This window comes from Eleutherodactylus coqui, chromosome 12 (genome assembly GCF_035609145.1).
Source record: "Eleutherodactylus coqui strain aEleCoq1 chromosome 12, aEleCoq1.hap1, whole genome shotgun sequence".
Taxonomy (NCBI): Eukaryota; Metazoa; Chordata; class Amphibia; order Anura; family Eleutherodactylidae; genus Eleutherodactylus; species Eleutherodactylus coqui.
Window position 1 is genome coordinate 40,464,459 of NC_089848.1, and position 16,717 is coordinate 40,481,175.

Genomic DNA, 16,717 nt, shown 5'->3' on the forward strand with positions numbered 1-16,717 from the left:
TCCACTAAGATTATTAAAGGTACTGACAAACGGAATCCTGTCCATTGTCTGTTTCTTTAATTTAGGTGTCAAAAGATCTTGTTGTGGTATTGCCCTAACTCTTTATCCTCATATTTATCCATCTGATATGTGACATTAATAGATATATACATCGGGGTCCTCTCAGTTGATGCTGCAGGTTATGCGGTATGCGGTCAGTGTCAGTTGTGGTAACGCATGATCGGCGATCCTGACACTTTGCATTGCATCACTACGGGTGACCAATGCACTGAGGAGGTATCCGAGTAGATAATATATAGGTGGAATGCGGAAGTAAGGTTGTGGCGCGGTGATGGGACCGAGTATTGGCCTCTGTGATGACAGATGACCGGCGCATGCGCAGACGCACTATCAGTGCGGTTTGCCCATTTCTGACGTGGTCGCTGGGCCCGACGACCGGCGCATGCGCAGACGCACCTTTAGTGCGGTTTGCCCATTTCTGACATGGCCGCTGTGCCCTACTGTGGCTTAGAGCGTGTTCTCGCGATAGTTGTAGCTCGGCACATGCGCAGAGGGTGCGGGTCAACTTAGATGGACGCACCAATGTGTGAGGAGGTCAACTAAAGATGACATCATCAACGATGCGCCGGATAACAGCTGAGACGTGTGGAGAGAGGTAATCAGTGATGAGACACTCCTGTGCATGTTTGTATGTCATTGGTTAATGGTGTTCACATTTCCTATATATATGGTGCACTTTATATGATATGTATTGGCTTGAGGAAGGTCTATTACGACCGAAACGTTGCCGTAATTTTTGTAATGGGGAAATAAATCTTGTATTTTTCTACATTGCTGAATGCTGCCAGTCACTATTTCCTTATTCCTGACTGCACCCTTGGAGCCTCTCTGGTTTAGGCTTCCTGACTGGCTTTTGCACACTGTTTTGCCTGGCTCTATGTGAGGATATATGCTGTGCTGCTGGGAACCTCTTTTTTCTACTCAGTGATATCTACAAACCAGATCCAGCTTGCACCTGATACAGGCACAAAATGGAAAAATACCCGGACTCTGACAGACCAGGTAACCCTGTTATTTTTTCGTATTCGGATGTGGATGTTAACAAGATTATTGCAGGAGCTACACGCAAGAATAGCTATCTAGAAATGCCAATAGTGGATATGTTACTACGGAAGTGGGAGATGGAAAATAAAAAGAACATCTCCCTATCTTTGCACATGTCCACACTATGTGAATATTTTAAGGTAAAACGCATTCCGAGAGGGCTACGCCCACATGTGCGCCCGACCTTAATGGCAGATAACAAGACATTTTGTTCAAAATTTGAAGGCATAGTGAATAAATTTTCGTTTGACATGATTGTCTTGAATGTTGAGTTCTTACAGTTGGAGATTGCTGAGAGTACAGCTCGCATATCCTCCTTGGAAAAGAATATTCTAGAGATCTTGACACCAGAGGACTGGAATAAACATAAGGAGAAAAAAACAACATATCTCAAACGACATCAGGAGGAATTGGAGAGTATAAAAAAAACCAAGTGGTTTAGGGATGTCGACGATTATGCTTATGGTCGTGTATTTTGTTGGCAGACATCAAAGAATAAAGTCACAGATCCCTTTGAATCGAATACCAAACAAAGACGACAACGACGCCGTCAACCCAGGAATAGAAACCAATTTGGGTTCTCATCTCGTGGTTCGATTTCAACGGACGATTCGGCCAAGAATGATCATGTGGGTGCCTCCACATCCTCTTCTTCTTTTTTAGGCCGTGGCAATCCAAACAGGATGAAGAGAAAAGAGGGACCTTCCGGTGCCGCCGAGGCGGACGAAAACATCACAGGGCATACAAGAGATCCCGACGGGGTGATGACCCGATCCACGAAACGACCACCGCTGATGGACTTCAGGAAATAGTGGGTGTTGGAGCTTGTGAACCTACCAGTGACGGTATTGTAATCAACATTTCTTCCAGGGTATTGACATCAGATGAGACGACTGTATTGGGCAAGGGTCTATCATTTTGCTGTGTAACTTCTATGAATTGGTTTGATCTTAATCTTGATGTACATCGTTTATTCAGAAATTTAAGGCTTAAAAATCAATTTTCCTCACAACCATCACGTACAGTTGCACAGACCACTACACCGGGGTCTTTTTCCCTGGTTGGAACTGGTCTTCGCAACAAAAGTACGTATCAACCACCTACATCAAATCCTCAAATCGAAGTATTTGCTAAATTAGTATTAAAAGATATTGAAAAACTGAGATCCAAAACATTGGGTAACAAGAGGAGGCTTAAGAATAACCTTAATATGAGGGAAAGGAAAGCCCTCAATTCTCTTGCGCAGGATGATGCGATTGTGGTTAAACCAGCCGATAAGGGTGGAGCAATAGTCGTGATGGATACCAGTATGTACACAACAGAAGTGTTCAGACAATTAAATGATGAAAATGTTTATGAAAAATTGCGATCGGACCCTACCATACGGTTTCAATTACAATTAAGGGGAATGTTGAATGAGGCACTATGGGCAGGTTTGATCGATAAAAAGCTGTTGAAATTCCTTGATATCCAGCACCCCATTGTTCCCACTTTATACACCCTCCCAAAGGTCCACAAGGATCCCCAGAACCCCCCTGGGAGACCGATTGTTTCAGGCAGAAACTCACTCTTCTGCAATATCGCACGATTTTTGGACAAGGTCCTGAGGCGTTTTGCAGATGAGGCGGATTCACACATCAGGGATACATCTGACTTTTTGAAAAAAATTGCATCGTTTGATATGACCGAAGATGTTATTCTGGTCACCTTTGATGTGACTGCGCTATACACCTCTATCAGTCACGATAAAGGGATAGATGCCGTCAGACAGTTTCTGATGGCATCGGATATGTCCTCTGAGTGCATGCAGTTTGCCCTGTCGCTGCTGGAGTACATCCTCCGCAACAATTATTTTTTGTTTGGGGGGGTGTACTACAGACAGCGACAGGGCACTGCTATGGGCTCTAATGTGGCGCCAACATACGCCAACATTTTTGTGCGCCAATTTGAGGAGAAGTATATCTATACCTCCATATATGCGGCGTCGTTGGTGTACTGGGGTCGGTACATCGACGACGTGTTTGCTTTATGGAAGGGTTCGCTCCAAACATTACAGGAATTCCATACCTTTTTAAACGCTATTTACCCAGAACTTCAGTTCACTATGTCTTACTCTATTGTGGAAATCCAATTCCTTGACGTTTTGATTAAAAGACAAGGAATGGGATTGGTAACGGATCTTTACACAAAAAAGACAGATCGGAACAGTTTATTGCTCTATAGTAGCAACCATCCGGTCGCCATGAAGGACTCACTACCATGGAGTCAACTTTTACGAGTGCGAAGAATAGCACACGATCAAACCATTGATTTAAGATTGGATGAGATGTGTAGGAGGTTCCTAGATAGGGGATACCCTGCACCAATCATCACAAAAGCTGCCATACGAGCTAGGGCAATACCACAACAAGATCTTTTGACACCTAAATTAAAGAAACAGACAATGGATAGGATTCCGTTTGTCAGTACCTTTAATAATCTTAGTGGAACCGTTGGTAACATTATCAAAAAACATTGGCCACTGCTGACATTAGATGGGGCTGTAATACCTGAATTTAAAAATAAGCCTATAAATGCATATAGAAGAGGTAGAAACATAGGTGACCAACTGGTCCACTCACACTTTGCTTCACACAAATCAGCCGTCCAGAGTTTCTTTAAACCCCCTAGGAAGGGGAACTTCCCATGCCTTGCCTGTAGTTGTTGTAACAATTTGGTGAGGGGTGACGAATTTCGGCATCCTCTCAGGGGCAATAGGTACAAGATACAGGGGAGATATACTTGTGCTTCACCATACGTGATCTACCTCATCACCTGCCCATGTGGCCTTGGGTATGTGGGTGAAACCACTATGGAGGTGAGATCACGTATGGTGAAGCACAAGAGTACAATTCGGACGGAAAATTTACAATTACCTGTATCGCGACATTTTTTGGAGGCTAAACACAACATCAGCCAGTTCAAATTTAGGGTCATTGATCATGTCCCCGTACTTCCACGGGGGGGTGATAGAGAATTTTTATTAAAAAAGCGTGAGTTAAAATGGATATACGAGTTGGACACCATGCACCCAAAAGGGCTTAATCAGGAGTACATTTTTCAGCCGTTCTTGTAAATCTTGTTACACACATCAGTATATGAACTGTACATATGTTTTATTAATGAGTTTTTTATGGGTATATGTGTAATTGTATTCTTTTTGTTTTGTTTACACAGGTTGTTGGTCTCTCGCTGGTTCCCTCGCCACACGTCTGAGATATGACGGTCCATTATTTCATCATCTTGAAGAAAAAATATAGATTCATGCATAGTGATGTATAGTATCAATAAAATCACAATTTGACTAGGCAGTTAACAGTTGGTGTTCTGTTCTTTTTTATTGGTCTATACAATGGGTTAACATTGGACTATTCATACTCTATGGGTGAGAATGTATATTATTAGATAAGATAGCCTTCGTCAACGTGAATAGACCTGGAAGGGATGACTTTCTAGATGAATATGGGGACATTACTTGATAATACCAGTAGGTTGTTGATATACCCCTTTTTTATTAGATATAGAACATCACAGTAATGATAAAAGGTCATCTATATTATATTGGATAGATATATTCTCCCTGTGATAGGTATGATGGAGAAAGAATTTACTTACTCTTTATCCTCATATTTATCCATCTGATATGTGACATTAATAGATATATACATCGGGGTCCTCTCAGTAGATGCTGCAGGTTATGCGGTATGCGGTCAGTGTCAGTTGTGGTAACGCATGATCGGCGATCCTGACACTTTGCATTGCATCACTACGGGTGACCAATGCACTGAGGAGGTATCCGAGTAGATAATATATAGGTGGAATGCGGAAGTAAGGTTGTGGCGCGGTGATGGGACCGAGTATCGGCCTCTGTGATGACAGATGACCGGCGCATGCGCAGACGCACTATCAGTGCGGTTTGCCCATTTCTGACGTGGTCGCTGGGCCCGACGACCGGCGCATGCGCAGACGCACCTTTAGTGCGGTTTGCCCATTTCTGACATGGCCGCTGTGCCCTACTGTGGCTTAGAGCGTGTTCTCGCGATAGTTGTAGCTCGGCACATGCGCAGAGGGTGCGGTTCAACTTAGATGGACGCACCAATGTGTGAGGAGGTCAACTAAAGATGACATCATCAACGATGCGCCGGATAACAGCTGAGACGTGTGGAGAGAGGTAATCAGTGATGAGACACTCCTGTGCATGTTTGTATGTCATTGGCTAATGGTGTTCACATTTCCTATATATATGGTGCACTTTATATGATATGTATTGGCTTGAGGAAGGTCTATTACGACCGAAACGTTGCCGTAATTTTTGTAATGGGGAAATAAATCTTGTATTTTTCTACATTGCTGAATGCTGCCAGTCACTATTTCCTTATTCCGGACTTATAAATAGACATGAGTGTTGCGTGGCATGAGGGCAGCTGAAGGCTGCGCAGGGACAGTTTGGTGTGCGCTGTGGACACTGGGTCGTGCGGGGGGGGGGGGGGGGGGTTGGGGGTTGGGCAGCATGTAACCCAGGAGAAGTGGCAGTGGAGTGTCATGCAGGCAGTGATTGTGCTTTGTTGGAGGTAGTGTGGTGCTTAGCTAAGGTATGCATTGCTAATGCAATATGTAATAGGTATTACCGCATTCATATCGATACACCGTAAAAATTATTTAAAAAAGTAAAGCCAGAATTGTTATTTTTATTTTGTTGCTTCGCAGAAAAAGCAATACTAAACAATTCAAAAATCACATGTCCCTCAAAATAGTAGCATTACAGACTGCATCTCTTCCCATAAAAATACGCGCTCACAAAGCTCTGTTGCCGAAAAAATAAAAATGCTAACGATCTTAGAATGGGGCTATGCATATTCAATTATTTTTCTTTAAAATGTGTTATTGTGCAACATTAGTAAAAAAAATTAAAAATATATATAAAATTGGTATCGCAGTAATCGTGCCAATACGGATAAAGTTGTCATTATTTGTATCGAACAGTGAATGCCATAATAACAAAAACCAAAAACAATGGCGGAATTTTTGTAGATTTTTCCATCTCCACCCTAAACCCCCCCCCCCTCCAAAAAAAAAAAAATGAAATAAAGTCCTTCAATCCATTGTTGTGCCATTGAAAAATACAACTTGTCCTAAAATTACAGACAATTTCTTATGATCGGGTAGGCCACAGAAGTGTTGAAATGTTGTAGAGGCATTCCTGTGCCCCCCTTGCTGTGTGCAGCCAAAGATTATCCTGCTGGAAAAGTCCTCTTAGAAGCTGCCATGAGAGGAACACATGTGAATGCAGGATGTCCTGAACATATCGCTGAAGTGTCATTATTCCTTGTACCACTACTAGGAGTGACTGACTGTCATATACAATGGCCCCCTTGACCATCAGACCAGCAGGGGGCAGTGTGTCGCTCCACATCAAAAGCAGGATTGAGATGCTCACCCAGAGGTCTCCAGACACGAATACGACCGTCATCAGTACCCAAACTAAACCTGGATTTGTTGATCAAGACAACCTGGTTCCACTCCTTAGCAGTACAGTTTCATCATTCACGATATCACTGCAAATGGATACGACAGTGGGTGGGTGTTAGAGGCTGTACAATTAATGGATCCCGTGAGACCAAATGTCCTTCAGCCAAGCGCCTAGAAGTGGTTCAGACAGACATGTGGTGGAACAATGGTGTCACATGTCTTGGGATAGCGGACAATGAAACAGTTGTTGCTGCTCATGCTTGTCGTATGATCAGATGATCCTCTACTGGTGGTCTGTCGAGATTATCCTGAGCTTAGTCACTTTGTGTGCATGCCTTTATGCATCCACTGTTCCCTATGCCTGCCATTTTTGCCATCAGCAAGAACATTCCTGCACGGTCAGCCATGCCCTACCATTCATTGATCAGATGTACATGCCCCACCCAGCAAATGACTGGTTATGTAAAGCCTCAATATCGCTACTGTCACTAGGATCGGACTACTTACACACAGCATGCACAAGTGGGCCATGACAATAGCTGTAACATACATCTATTGGCATAATACACAATAGCAGTATACACTAACCCTCAGTAGTAATGCAATAATCATCGAAAACCATAGCATTTTTCCAAATAAACCAACATTTATATCTCTTTCCTAATGAACATTTTTGCCCAATTTGCGCAAAAAACTTATGACATCATGGGGTGAAAAAAAATAGTTACAGAATTAACCCTTTCCAATCCACTGTCTGATGTCTGAAGACATTGTGATTTAAGGCTGTACAGCTCCGATGTTGGAAGATGTCCGCCGGGGTTCTCTTACTGTATATTGCCAGCCTCTCTGCTGTCGGAGCCTATCCAACGTGTCACCTCATGCAGTACTGGCTTTAGCCAGCATATAGCGCTGTTATATAACGGCAGAAAAAGAGTAAGCCCCCTAGGAAAACCAGGTTACAAATTGCATTGGAAAGGGTTAAGTGAAAAAAACAGGATGGAAAGAAAAACTAATTTATATAATATTGTTAGCCACTTAGTCGTTCCCAAGTCGTGCCTCCGTCGACCAAAACCGTTGCCTTATGTGCCTTGTAATCTGAGACTATACAAATTACCGTATATACCGGCGTATAAGGCGACGGGGCGTATAAGACGACCCCCCAACTGTCACCTTATACGCCGGTATTCAGTGGAGAAAAAAAAAAAATTTTATTACTCACCTCCCCCGGCGTTCTGTTGCGCTCCGGCAGGATGTCGCTCGCTCCGGCAGGCTGTCGCTCGCTCCTCGTTCCCGCCGCAGCATAGCTTTCTGAATGTGGGGCTTGAAATCCCCGCTTCCAGAAAGCTAATACACACGCCGGCAGCCATGACATCATTGAATGGCTGTGATTGGCTAAAGCACACGTGGCTTCAGCCAATCACACTATTCAATGACATCATTGAATGGGTGTGATTGCTAACACGTGCGCCTTCAGCCAATCACAGCCATTCAATGATGTCATTGAATAGTGTGATTGGCTGAAGCCACGTGTGCTTTAGCCAATCACAGCCATTCAATGCTGTCATGGCTGCCGGCGTGTGTATTAGCTTTCTGGAAGCGGGGATTTCAAGCCCCGCATTCAGAAAGCTATGCTGCGGCGGGGACGAGGAGCCAGCGACAGCCTGCCGGAGCGAGCGACATCCTGCCGGAGCGCGACAGAACGCCGTGGGAGGTGAGTAATAAAATTTTTTTTTTTTACACTTTTTTTTTTTTTGTATTACCGGCGCATAAGACGACCCCCGACTGCAGAGCAGATTTTTCGGGGTTCAAAAGTCGTCTTATACGCCGGTATATACGGTATATTTTAAAATGTCCAAACAAAATGAGGAACCCGTTATTGTACTTTATTTTAGCTTAAATATACTAATTTTAAAAATGAACTATAAATTAAAAGGTTTTTTTTTAGCATTTTAACCCTAACAAAGCTAATAAAATGGAAGAAAGTCAGTGAGCAGAGGTATAAAAAATAGCTCTATATATCACGGGAAAGAAAAGCAGCAAAAATAATTCTTGGAGCGGAAGAAAAAAAAAATAGGCAGTATAACCAACACATTGGTAAAATCCCTAAAAACTCTTTGGTCCTTCAGGGCTAAAATACCCTGGTCCTTAAAGGGATTAACAGGGATTGTACACTGTGAGAAAAGGGCCAGCGGCCAGCCGCAACTCCTGATTTCTTTTCAACATGGTGATGAATCTGACTGAGCTGCAACACTTAATTTAGTTGTGATAATGAAACAAACGTTGACCCGTGGCGCTCCACCGAGAATGTATCAACTTTTTCATAGTCAAGAGAAATATCAAATCAGAATGCGCCTTATGCCACAATTAGAACTTCATATATAGAAGCATGGAAGGTGAATATGCACTCACCTGGTGCTTGAAGGGTTTACCCTGCCTTGGGAAAACCCTCCGGCACCCTTTGTCCAGGATCGCGTGTAGGAGTTACTCTTGGTCCAGTATCCACCCAGCGGTGAAAAGACGTCCAGGGTATACAAGCTTAACTGGACAACCAGAAGCTTGCCTTTATCCAACAGTATTTAAAAAGAACATTTACCCCGCGCTGCAGTGGACTTTTTTCAAAAACAATTCCAGTTTATTAGATAATAGATTGGAATTGTTTTTGAAAAAACTTTTTCGTGGTGCAACACAACCCCATTCTGTATGTATTGAAGAATCCATCTCTTATGAGGTCTCTCATATACATATTAGTATATAAATATATTTGTAATACAGTACATGTGAAAGAACAAATTGTACAAAGACCAATTCTAAATAAGGCTATTTGCATATGTGGTCAGAAGGGCTATAGAGTGAACCTAAGCTTTCAAGAAGAGAAGTCTGAATAGCACAGCTGCTTGGCGAGCTGTCTTCTGTCAGACCTATATTATCTCAGTAAGGCAAAATAATTTTCGCTTCTTTTCATAGTTTCTTGAGTAAAATGATTCTGAAGTATAATGTAATATAAAGCAAAATCAAATACTAGCTTTAACATAATCATTTCAAAGAAGCCAGGTCTTGTAAAAGGCCCCACAAAGCCCTCATTGTGCTTTCTCACACTTGCTTTCCAACAATGTCAGAACCTCGCTCACGCTCATAAAAGCCTTGAAGGCCAGTGATTACAGTAATCTTTAGAACCATTATTCCATTCTGTAACATGTTGTTTCCCTCTTTAGTAATAAAGTTTAATCACATGCATAATAAAACAGGTTGAAATAAAACCGCCACTAACTATATTACAATTAAAATATAAGAAGTACGAAAGTTTTAGAAACTTTTGTGTCACATGAAATTTATTTCTAAACCAGTGACACTTTAACGAAATTTACAGTGTTCTGAACCAGTTACAAAATTGTATTATCTGCTAGAGCAAAAGCAGTCTACAATCATGTTAGCAGCGGCTCTTTGTATCTACTTTGGTTTTCCTCCCCTGAAATATGATGCATTTTTCATTAAGGCGGAATGCGTAGTACAGATTATGCCTTTGCTAGGCGATGACGTGGATTCCGCAACCTTTTCTCAATGATGATTGTGGAAGGGTTGCAGATCGGGCGGCTTCCATTGACTTCAATGGAAGTCATCCGCGCTGGAATAGAACATGCTGAGATGTTCCCTCCACAAGCTGAAAATCACTATTGATTTCCACTCCTGGACTTTGAAAAGCGATTTTGCATAGCATGTTCATGGGCAGTATTTGCTGTGTTATCCGGAGGCGGACGCCCACTCCGGATTCCATAATGCAAATACGCCCATGTTCATTGGGCCTAAAAAAGGTTGTCCAGTTAAGAAAACCAATTTGCATAACACAAAAGTAGGGAATGCTGAATTAAAGGGGTTGTCCGGTTACCAGACATCATTCCTCCATACCAACAACTGTGCTAAAATATCACAAATGTGCTGAGATTACCAGTCCTTTGCAGCTGCGATCCAGTGCTGTAGCCCCACTGTCCTCCCAGTGCTTGTGGTTGAAGATGTCGTTACCGGATATCACATGACCACTGCAGCAAATCAGAGGCCGCAGCATCACCGTTCTGAACTCCATTATGGCGCTTAAGATGTGAGCTCTGATGCCAGGGTAATGGGCATTGAACAGTTTATAGATTTATTTCTGCTAAAAATAAGATTATAAGAACAATCTATTTTATTTACAAAGCATATTTTTGGAACTTTATTCTCCCAGATGTCAGAATTACTCTTCTTTGTGTTTTTCCCTTCATGTTATTAAAGAGTAAGCATGTTCACAATGTATAATGCAAAACTGTAATACATAATTCAGATAGTCTGCAAACATATCAGAAGCTCAAATGATTCCATCAGATAAAATGGCTAACATTGCTAGATATCATTAAGCTTTCATAAGGGGGCATACTTAATTGTGGTGCACTGAAGAGACTTCGTACTATCATACCACTAGTTTTAGAGAAATTCCAGCTGGACAGTGACAATAAAAAGTAATATATTTTGATTACATAGCTGTTTACAGTTTTCTATCCTTTTAGCTGCCAGTACTAGCACAGCAGGCTATGTCCATAAAGGCGGGTCACAGAGGCCTGTTTGGTGCAGTTTTTGATGAGTTGTTTTTGCAAATCCAGGAGTGGATCCAAAAGGGTGAAAGCATATAAAGGGGAGACTTACAGTATATACTGAGTGGTAAGCTGTGTCCCTTCATGTCTTTTTCTCACGATCTTTAATTTATAACTTTTTTACTATTTACTTTTTTTTTAGATTTTTTTGTTGACTGATGAAGTACCGTATATAAACATTTCGGCCACTTTAGAATAAGCAATGGATTTGCTGCAGGATCCTTGTGGAATTTGTACTAGTTCTGTGCCAATTCCACTGCAAATATATGGGAAATCCACCAACCATTCACTTAAATGGGTATCTCTGGCATGGCTTTCAACTCAGCAGCATGGAAAACATTAGCGACATGACACTTCTTTAGGCTGCCTTCAGACTGGTGTGAAAAGCATGCAAAAGTTGTACATTGCCAGACACACAAATCTTGCACAGATGTGAAACCCATTCTTTTGAATGGGTTCATTCAGATTAGCGAGGTTTTCCTGCATGGTACCGCGATGCTATAGGGGAAACACATTGCAGCATGTCCTATCTTTATGCAAGATCATTTATTGCATTCACTATAGCCAGAGGCACTATTGAAAGTATTGGAAGAACTCTGCGACCCTCTGCCACGGCTGTATAGTGCTGGTGTTCCTCTTGCAAATGGTTATTGATGGAGGACCATGTGATAAGACCATGTTCATCAGTTTCTTCTTATTTGCTCCTGCCCCAGTTTCCTGCCCGTCCGGACCTGTGTGCAAGAAGCATCAGGATATTGCAATTTTTGGCCACACAATACATGTCACAGCCAAAATTGCCATGTAGGCCCATCCTGAAGTGAGATTACTGTCATGATTGAAATCCTTTTGCCTAGTATAATAATATATTTTCCAAGGAGGTAGTCATTACCATAGAGAAGGCAGAACATCTCATTTACATTTAGAAGCAAAATTGAAAGAAATGTTTCTAGCTTTCTTTCATTGAGACTTGCCCCAGCACTCCAGTATATACTGAATATATAGTTTATTTTCTATTTATTTTTTATTTCCTACGGAGCTGCTAGAAAAAGCATCCATCTCCTCTGCTTCATCATGAGCAATTTGACTTCTAAAATGTTGGAAGTCATCATCTTGAATGACATTTGAGTTGCACCATCTTTATGCCAAAAATTAGCGCAGACCGTTTAAGAAAAGTGGACCACTGAGTCTTGCCTTCAGTGTGGTTGCCCAATAAGTCATACCGGGGTATACAGGACTGGTATGTTTTGGTATTCTGATGGCATAAGTAATAAAATGAAACCACAATTTATCTTAAAGCAAACACTTCCTAAGTTTTAGAAGCACTTATGTATGAGCAAAACAAACCTAAGACTCAAGGCAAAAAAGTAGCACCTGATGCCGTATGGCGAGTGATCATCATTTCTGACTATACTCTAGCATGTCTTACCTTATGCATTACATCTACTGGAAAAATAGATTTTTGTGATTCATAATCAAGGGCATTTTGCTGGAATCTCTTGCAGCAGACGTTGAGCGATGACTGGGTTTTCTTGAATATAAGAAACAATCAACCTTATTAAACTTTATACATTTGAAGAATGCAATTTGGAGGTGTGCAAGTTCATCTTTATACATAATTCATTGTGCTTCTATTCTCTCTTTCATACCTTTACTAACCAATCCATAATTCAAAGAGTCAGGAATTATGGCCTTACAATTTTCATCATTATCTATTCAGCACAGGTTTACCAGACAACCCTCAACTAGTTAAGTAGCTGGAATTAAAGCAGATGTTGAAATATATCCTGTGCCATTTTAAATCTATTGTTTATGATCTTCATATTTTCGGTGCATTTCTTACTAATATGATAAGAATTATTATTCTTTTCACATGTTACTTGTGCTTCTGTAATGTATACCGTGTATAGAGTTTCTGAAATAGGAACTTTGTGCTTGTAATTGAAGACTTGGAGATTAGCAGGATTTATGGAAAATGAAGATGACCTTTGCGTACATTAAACCATGTGGAGATATACAGTATCTCATTACCATTATGGCCTGTTTAAGCAATACATGGTGACTACACTATTGCCTAATGCTAAAGGTGACCTTGACTTAAAAAAAAAGAAAAAACAATTGACATTATTGGTTTAATCAAAGGAAGACACTTAGGGTGCATTTACACAAGCGTGTGCTGGTGTGTACACAGGTGTGCACAAAACAGATGCACCCATGTACATGCACAAACACGCGTGAATGCAAGTCCGTGCAGCATTGCTTTGAATGGGGCCGTGGCTGCTGCCGGTAACCCCATTGAAAGCAATGGTCTGCTGGCAGCCCATGCAGTGATTTTCGGGGAAGGGCTTTAAATATAAGCCCTTCGCTGAAAATTAATTCTATCTGGTGTAAAAAATAAAAAAAAAATATATACTTACCTCTACGCTGCTGCTGGGTCTCAGGCACGTCTAACCGCTTGGGTACCATCACTGTAATTAAGTTCTTTCAGCAGGCGGGGATTTCAAATCCCCGCCTGCTGAAAGGGCTGCGTCTGATTGGCTTAGCGGTCAGCCAATCAGAGGCAGCGCTTAGCCATTTATTGAATTACAGCTGAGTGCTGCCTGTGACTGGCTGAATGCTCAGCCAATCAGATGCAGCCTTTTCAGCAGGTGTGAATTTTAAATCCCCGTCTGCGGAAAGAACTTCATTACAGTGACAGAGCCCAAGTGCCTAGACGTGCCTGAGCCCTGGCAGTGGTGGAGAGATGAGTATATATATATTTTTTATTTTTTACACCAGATAGGTTTGATTTTCAGGGAAGGGCTTATATTTAAAGCCCTTCCCCGAAAAATCACTGCGGGGGTGCCGGCATCGTATTGCTTTCAATGGGGCCGTCGGCAGTGGCGGCCCCATTGAAATCAATCAGAGAGCTTCACGATCCCCTGCCACAGCTGTCACATCGTGTAATTTTTGCAGTATTGTAAGATGATTACATAATATCCAACAACCAATCGAATATATACTTTCATTGGTCTAAATTCAGTTAAAGGAATATTCCCATTTTGTTGCATGATGTCATTTCGGTAGGATATGTCATCATTTTTTCATTGATTTGGATCCGATCTTGAGAATGAAGAGGCTGCAGCACTGATGTAGCGCTTTATTCCCTGTTTTTTCCTGCACAGTGGCAGATGGCTATCCGCTATACAGGGGAACTGCAGCACAGTTCCATTCAGGTTAATCCAACTGGCTGCAGTTCATCATGCCCTCATCTTACCAGATGGGAATAACCCATGTTTCTTGTGAATGGTCAAGTAGATGAACTATAAGAAAATGTAGTAATTCCAAGGAATTCTAAGTGAAAGATATGGCTCTAAAGTTGCTGTTTAGAATTATAACTTTTCAAAAAGGTACAAAACAATCTTTAAACTGTTTCCACTGTTTGCTGTCTTCTACATTTCCAATATACACATGTGGAGCAGAGGCGTAAGTAGAAGCTCTTTGGGCCTTGATGCAAAATCTTTAACAGGACCTTTACCAAGTGCTATTTATAATACTTGTGTCATTTTAGTGATGGAGGGGCATTTGGGCCCACTAAGGCTACAGGGCCTGCTAGTGACTGCTACCACTGCAGCCCCTATAGCTACATCCCTGTGTGGGAGCCTTCCATCAGAGGCATAGGTTCAGAAATATTCCCAACGTACGCCACCAATGGAAGGCTTAAATGTGATGTGACCAGATCTTTAGCCATATGAAATGGCTCTAATGACGTCTTTACAACATTGATCTGCTTTCTCAGTACTTGCTGGGGACATACTACACAAAATACACATAAATAATATACAGCCAAAATAGAATAGAAGATGACAAAAACGGAAATTGATAGGAAGTGATGCAGGGTTCAGGAATCAACACATAAAAGAAAGACAATAAAGAAAAATTAAATAAAAAACATAAAAATGAATAAATATATTTGCATGATTAAACAGAAAATCACATGGATTACTGACATAAAAATATTGTAGGATACGTGGTAATAATAGTAAACTAAAAATAATCTTGGCATAATGCTAATTATTACATGTAAAGAGTAAAGAAATCTAAATTTAAAACCTAATAATTTGCGACTGCTTAATTAAATGCATGAAAAAATGAACATTATATAAATTACTAGCTGATATACCCGGCTTCGCCTGAGTTAATTTGGTACTGGTGTTTATCTGGTGTTCACACGGAAAATCTTATGAAGTCGTGGTTACTTTAGAGATACCGGAAAAACATATGTTCACCATTTTGCATAATTCTCTGCGTTACCCAGGAAACACAACGTGGAGGTAACCATGTGACGTTTACTTTATATAAAATGACATCAGGAAGTGAGAGAATTAGATTACGTACATAAAATTTGGACACTAATTCTTTTGCGCATAGAATTGAATAATCAAGTTGAGACCCATTAACTTTTCCTATTTATGACATAATCAATGCTCGTGCCAAATTTTCCGTTTCTATGACACCGGAAAGTGAAAAAATTACATTCCGCACGTAAAATTTGGACGCTAATTCTTTTGCGCTAGAATTGAATAATCGAGTTGGGACCTATGAACTTTTCCTATTTATGACATAATCAATGCTTGTGCCAAATTTCACGTTTCTATGACACCGGAAAGTGAGAAAATTAGATTCCGTACGTAAAATTTTGGACGCTAATTCTTTTGCGCATAGAATTGAATAATCGAGTTGGGACACATTAACTTTTCCTATTTATGACATAATCAATGCCCGTGCTTAATTTCATGTTTCTATTACATTGGGAAGTGAGAGATTTAGATTATGTACGTAAAATTTGGACGCTAATTCTTTTGCGCATAGAATTGAATAATGGAGTTGGGATCCATTAGCATTTCCTATTTATGACATAATCAATGCTCGTGCCAAATTTCCTGTTTCTATGACATCGGGTAGTGAGAAAATTAGATTCCGTACGTAAAATTTGGACGCTAATTCTTTTACGCATAGAATTGAATAATCGAGTTGGGACCCATTAACTTTTTCTATTTATGACATAATCAATGCTCCTGCCAAATTTCGAGTTTCTATGACACCCGGAAGTGAGAGAATTAGATTCCGTACGTAAAATTTGGACGCTAATTCTTTTGCGCATAGAATTGAATAATCGTGTTGGGACCCGTTAACTTTTCCCATTTATGACATAATCAATGCTCGGGCCAAATTTTAAGTTTCTATGACATCGGGAAGTGAGAAAATTAGATTCCGTACGTAAAATTTGGACGCTAATTCTTTTGCGCATAGAATTGAATAATGGAGTTGGGACCCATTAGCGTTTCCTATTTATGACATAATCAATGCTCGTGCCAAATTTCCTGTTTCTATGACATCGGGAATTGAGAAAATTAGATTCCGTACGTAAAATTTGGACGCTAATTCTTTTGCGCATAGAATTGAATAATGGAGTTGGGACCCATTAGCGTTTCCTATTTATGACATAA

The 16,717-nt window shown here is 40.9% G+C and overlaps 1 protein-coding gene across 1 annotated transcript; it reads left to right on the forward strand.

Annotated features, from left to right (window-relative positions):
- The first annotated feature begins 1,168 nt into the window (after window positions 1-1,168).
- On the forward strand, window positions 1,169-4,459 carry LOC136586626 (uncharacterized). Its single transcript, XM_066584775.1, has 3 exons — window positions 1,169-1,681; window positions 1,768-1,949; window positions 4,321-4,459. The coding sequence occupies exons 1-3, from the start codon at window positions 1,182-1,184 to the stop codon at window positions 4,401-4,403; spliced, it is 765 nt and encodes a 254-aa protein (XP_066440872.1). The 5' UTR covers window positions 1,169-1,181; the 3' UTR covers window positions 4,404-4,459.
- Window positions 4,460-16,717: the final 12,258 nt, after the last annotated feature.

Bases quoted from the DNA above. Each gene is read 5' to 3' on its own strand.
- LOC136586626 (XM_066584775.1), top strand. From the start codon at position 1,182: ATGGAAAATAAAAAGAACATCTCCCTATCTTTGCACATGTCCACACTA. The intron at 1,682-1,767 runs GTTCTCATCTCG...CTTCTTTTTTAG, and splicing joins AGGAATAGAAACCAATTTGG to GCCGTGGCAATCCAAACAGG. The intron at 1,950-4,320 runs GTATTGTAATCA...TTGTTTACACAG, and splicing joins TTGTGAACCTACCAGTGACG to GTTGTTGGTCTCTCGCTGGT.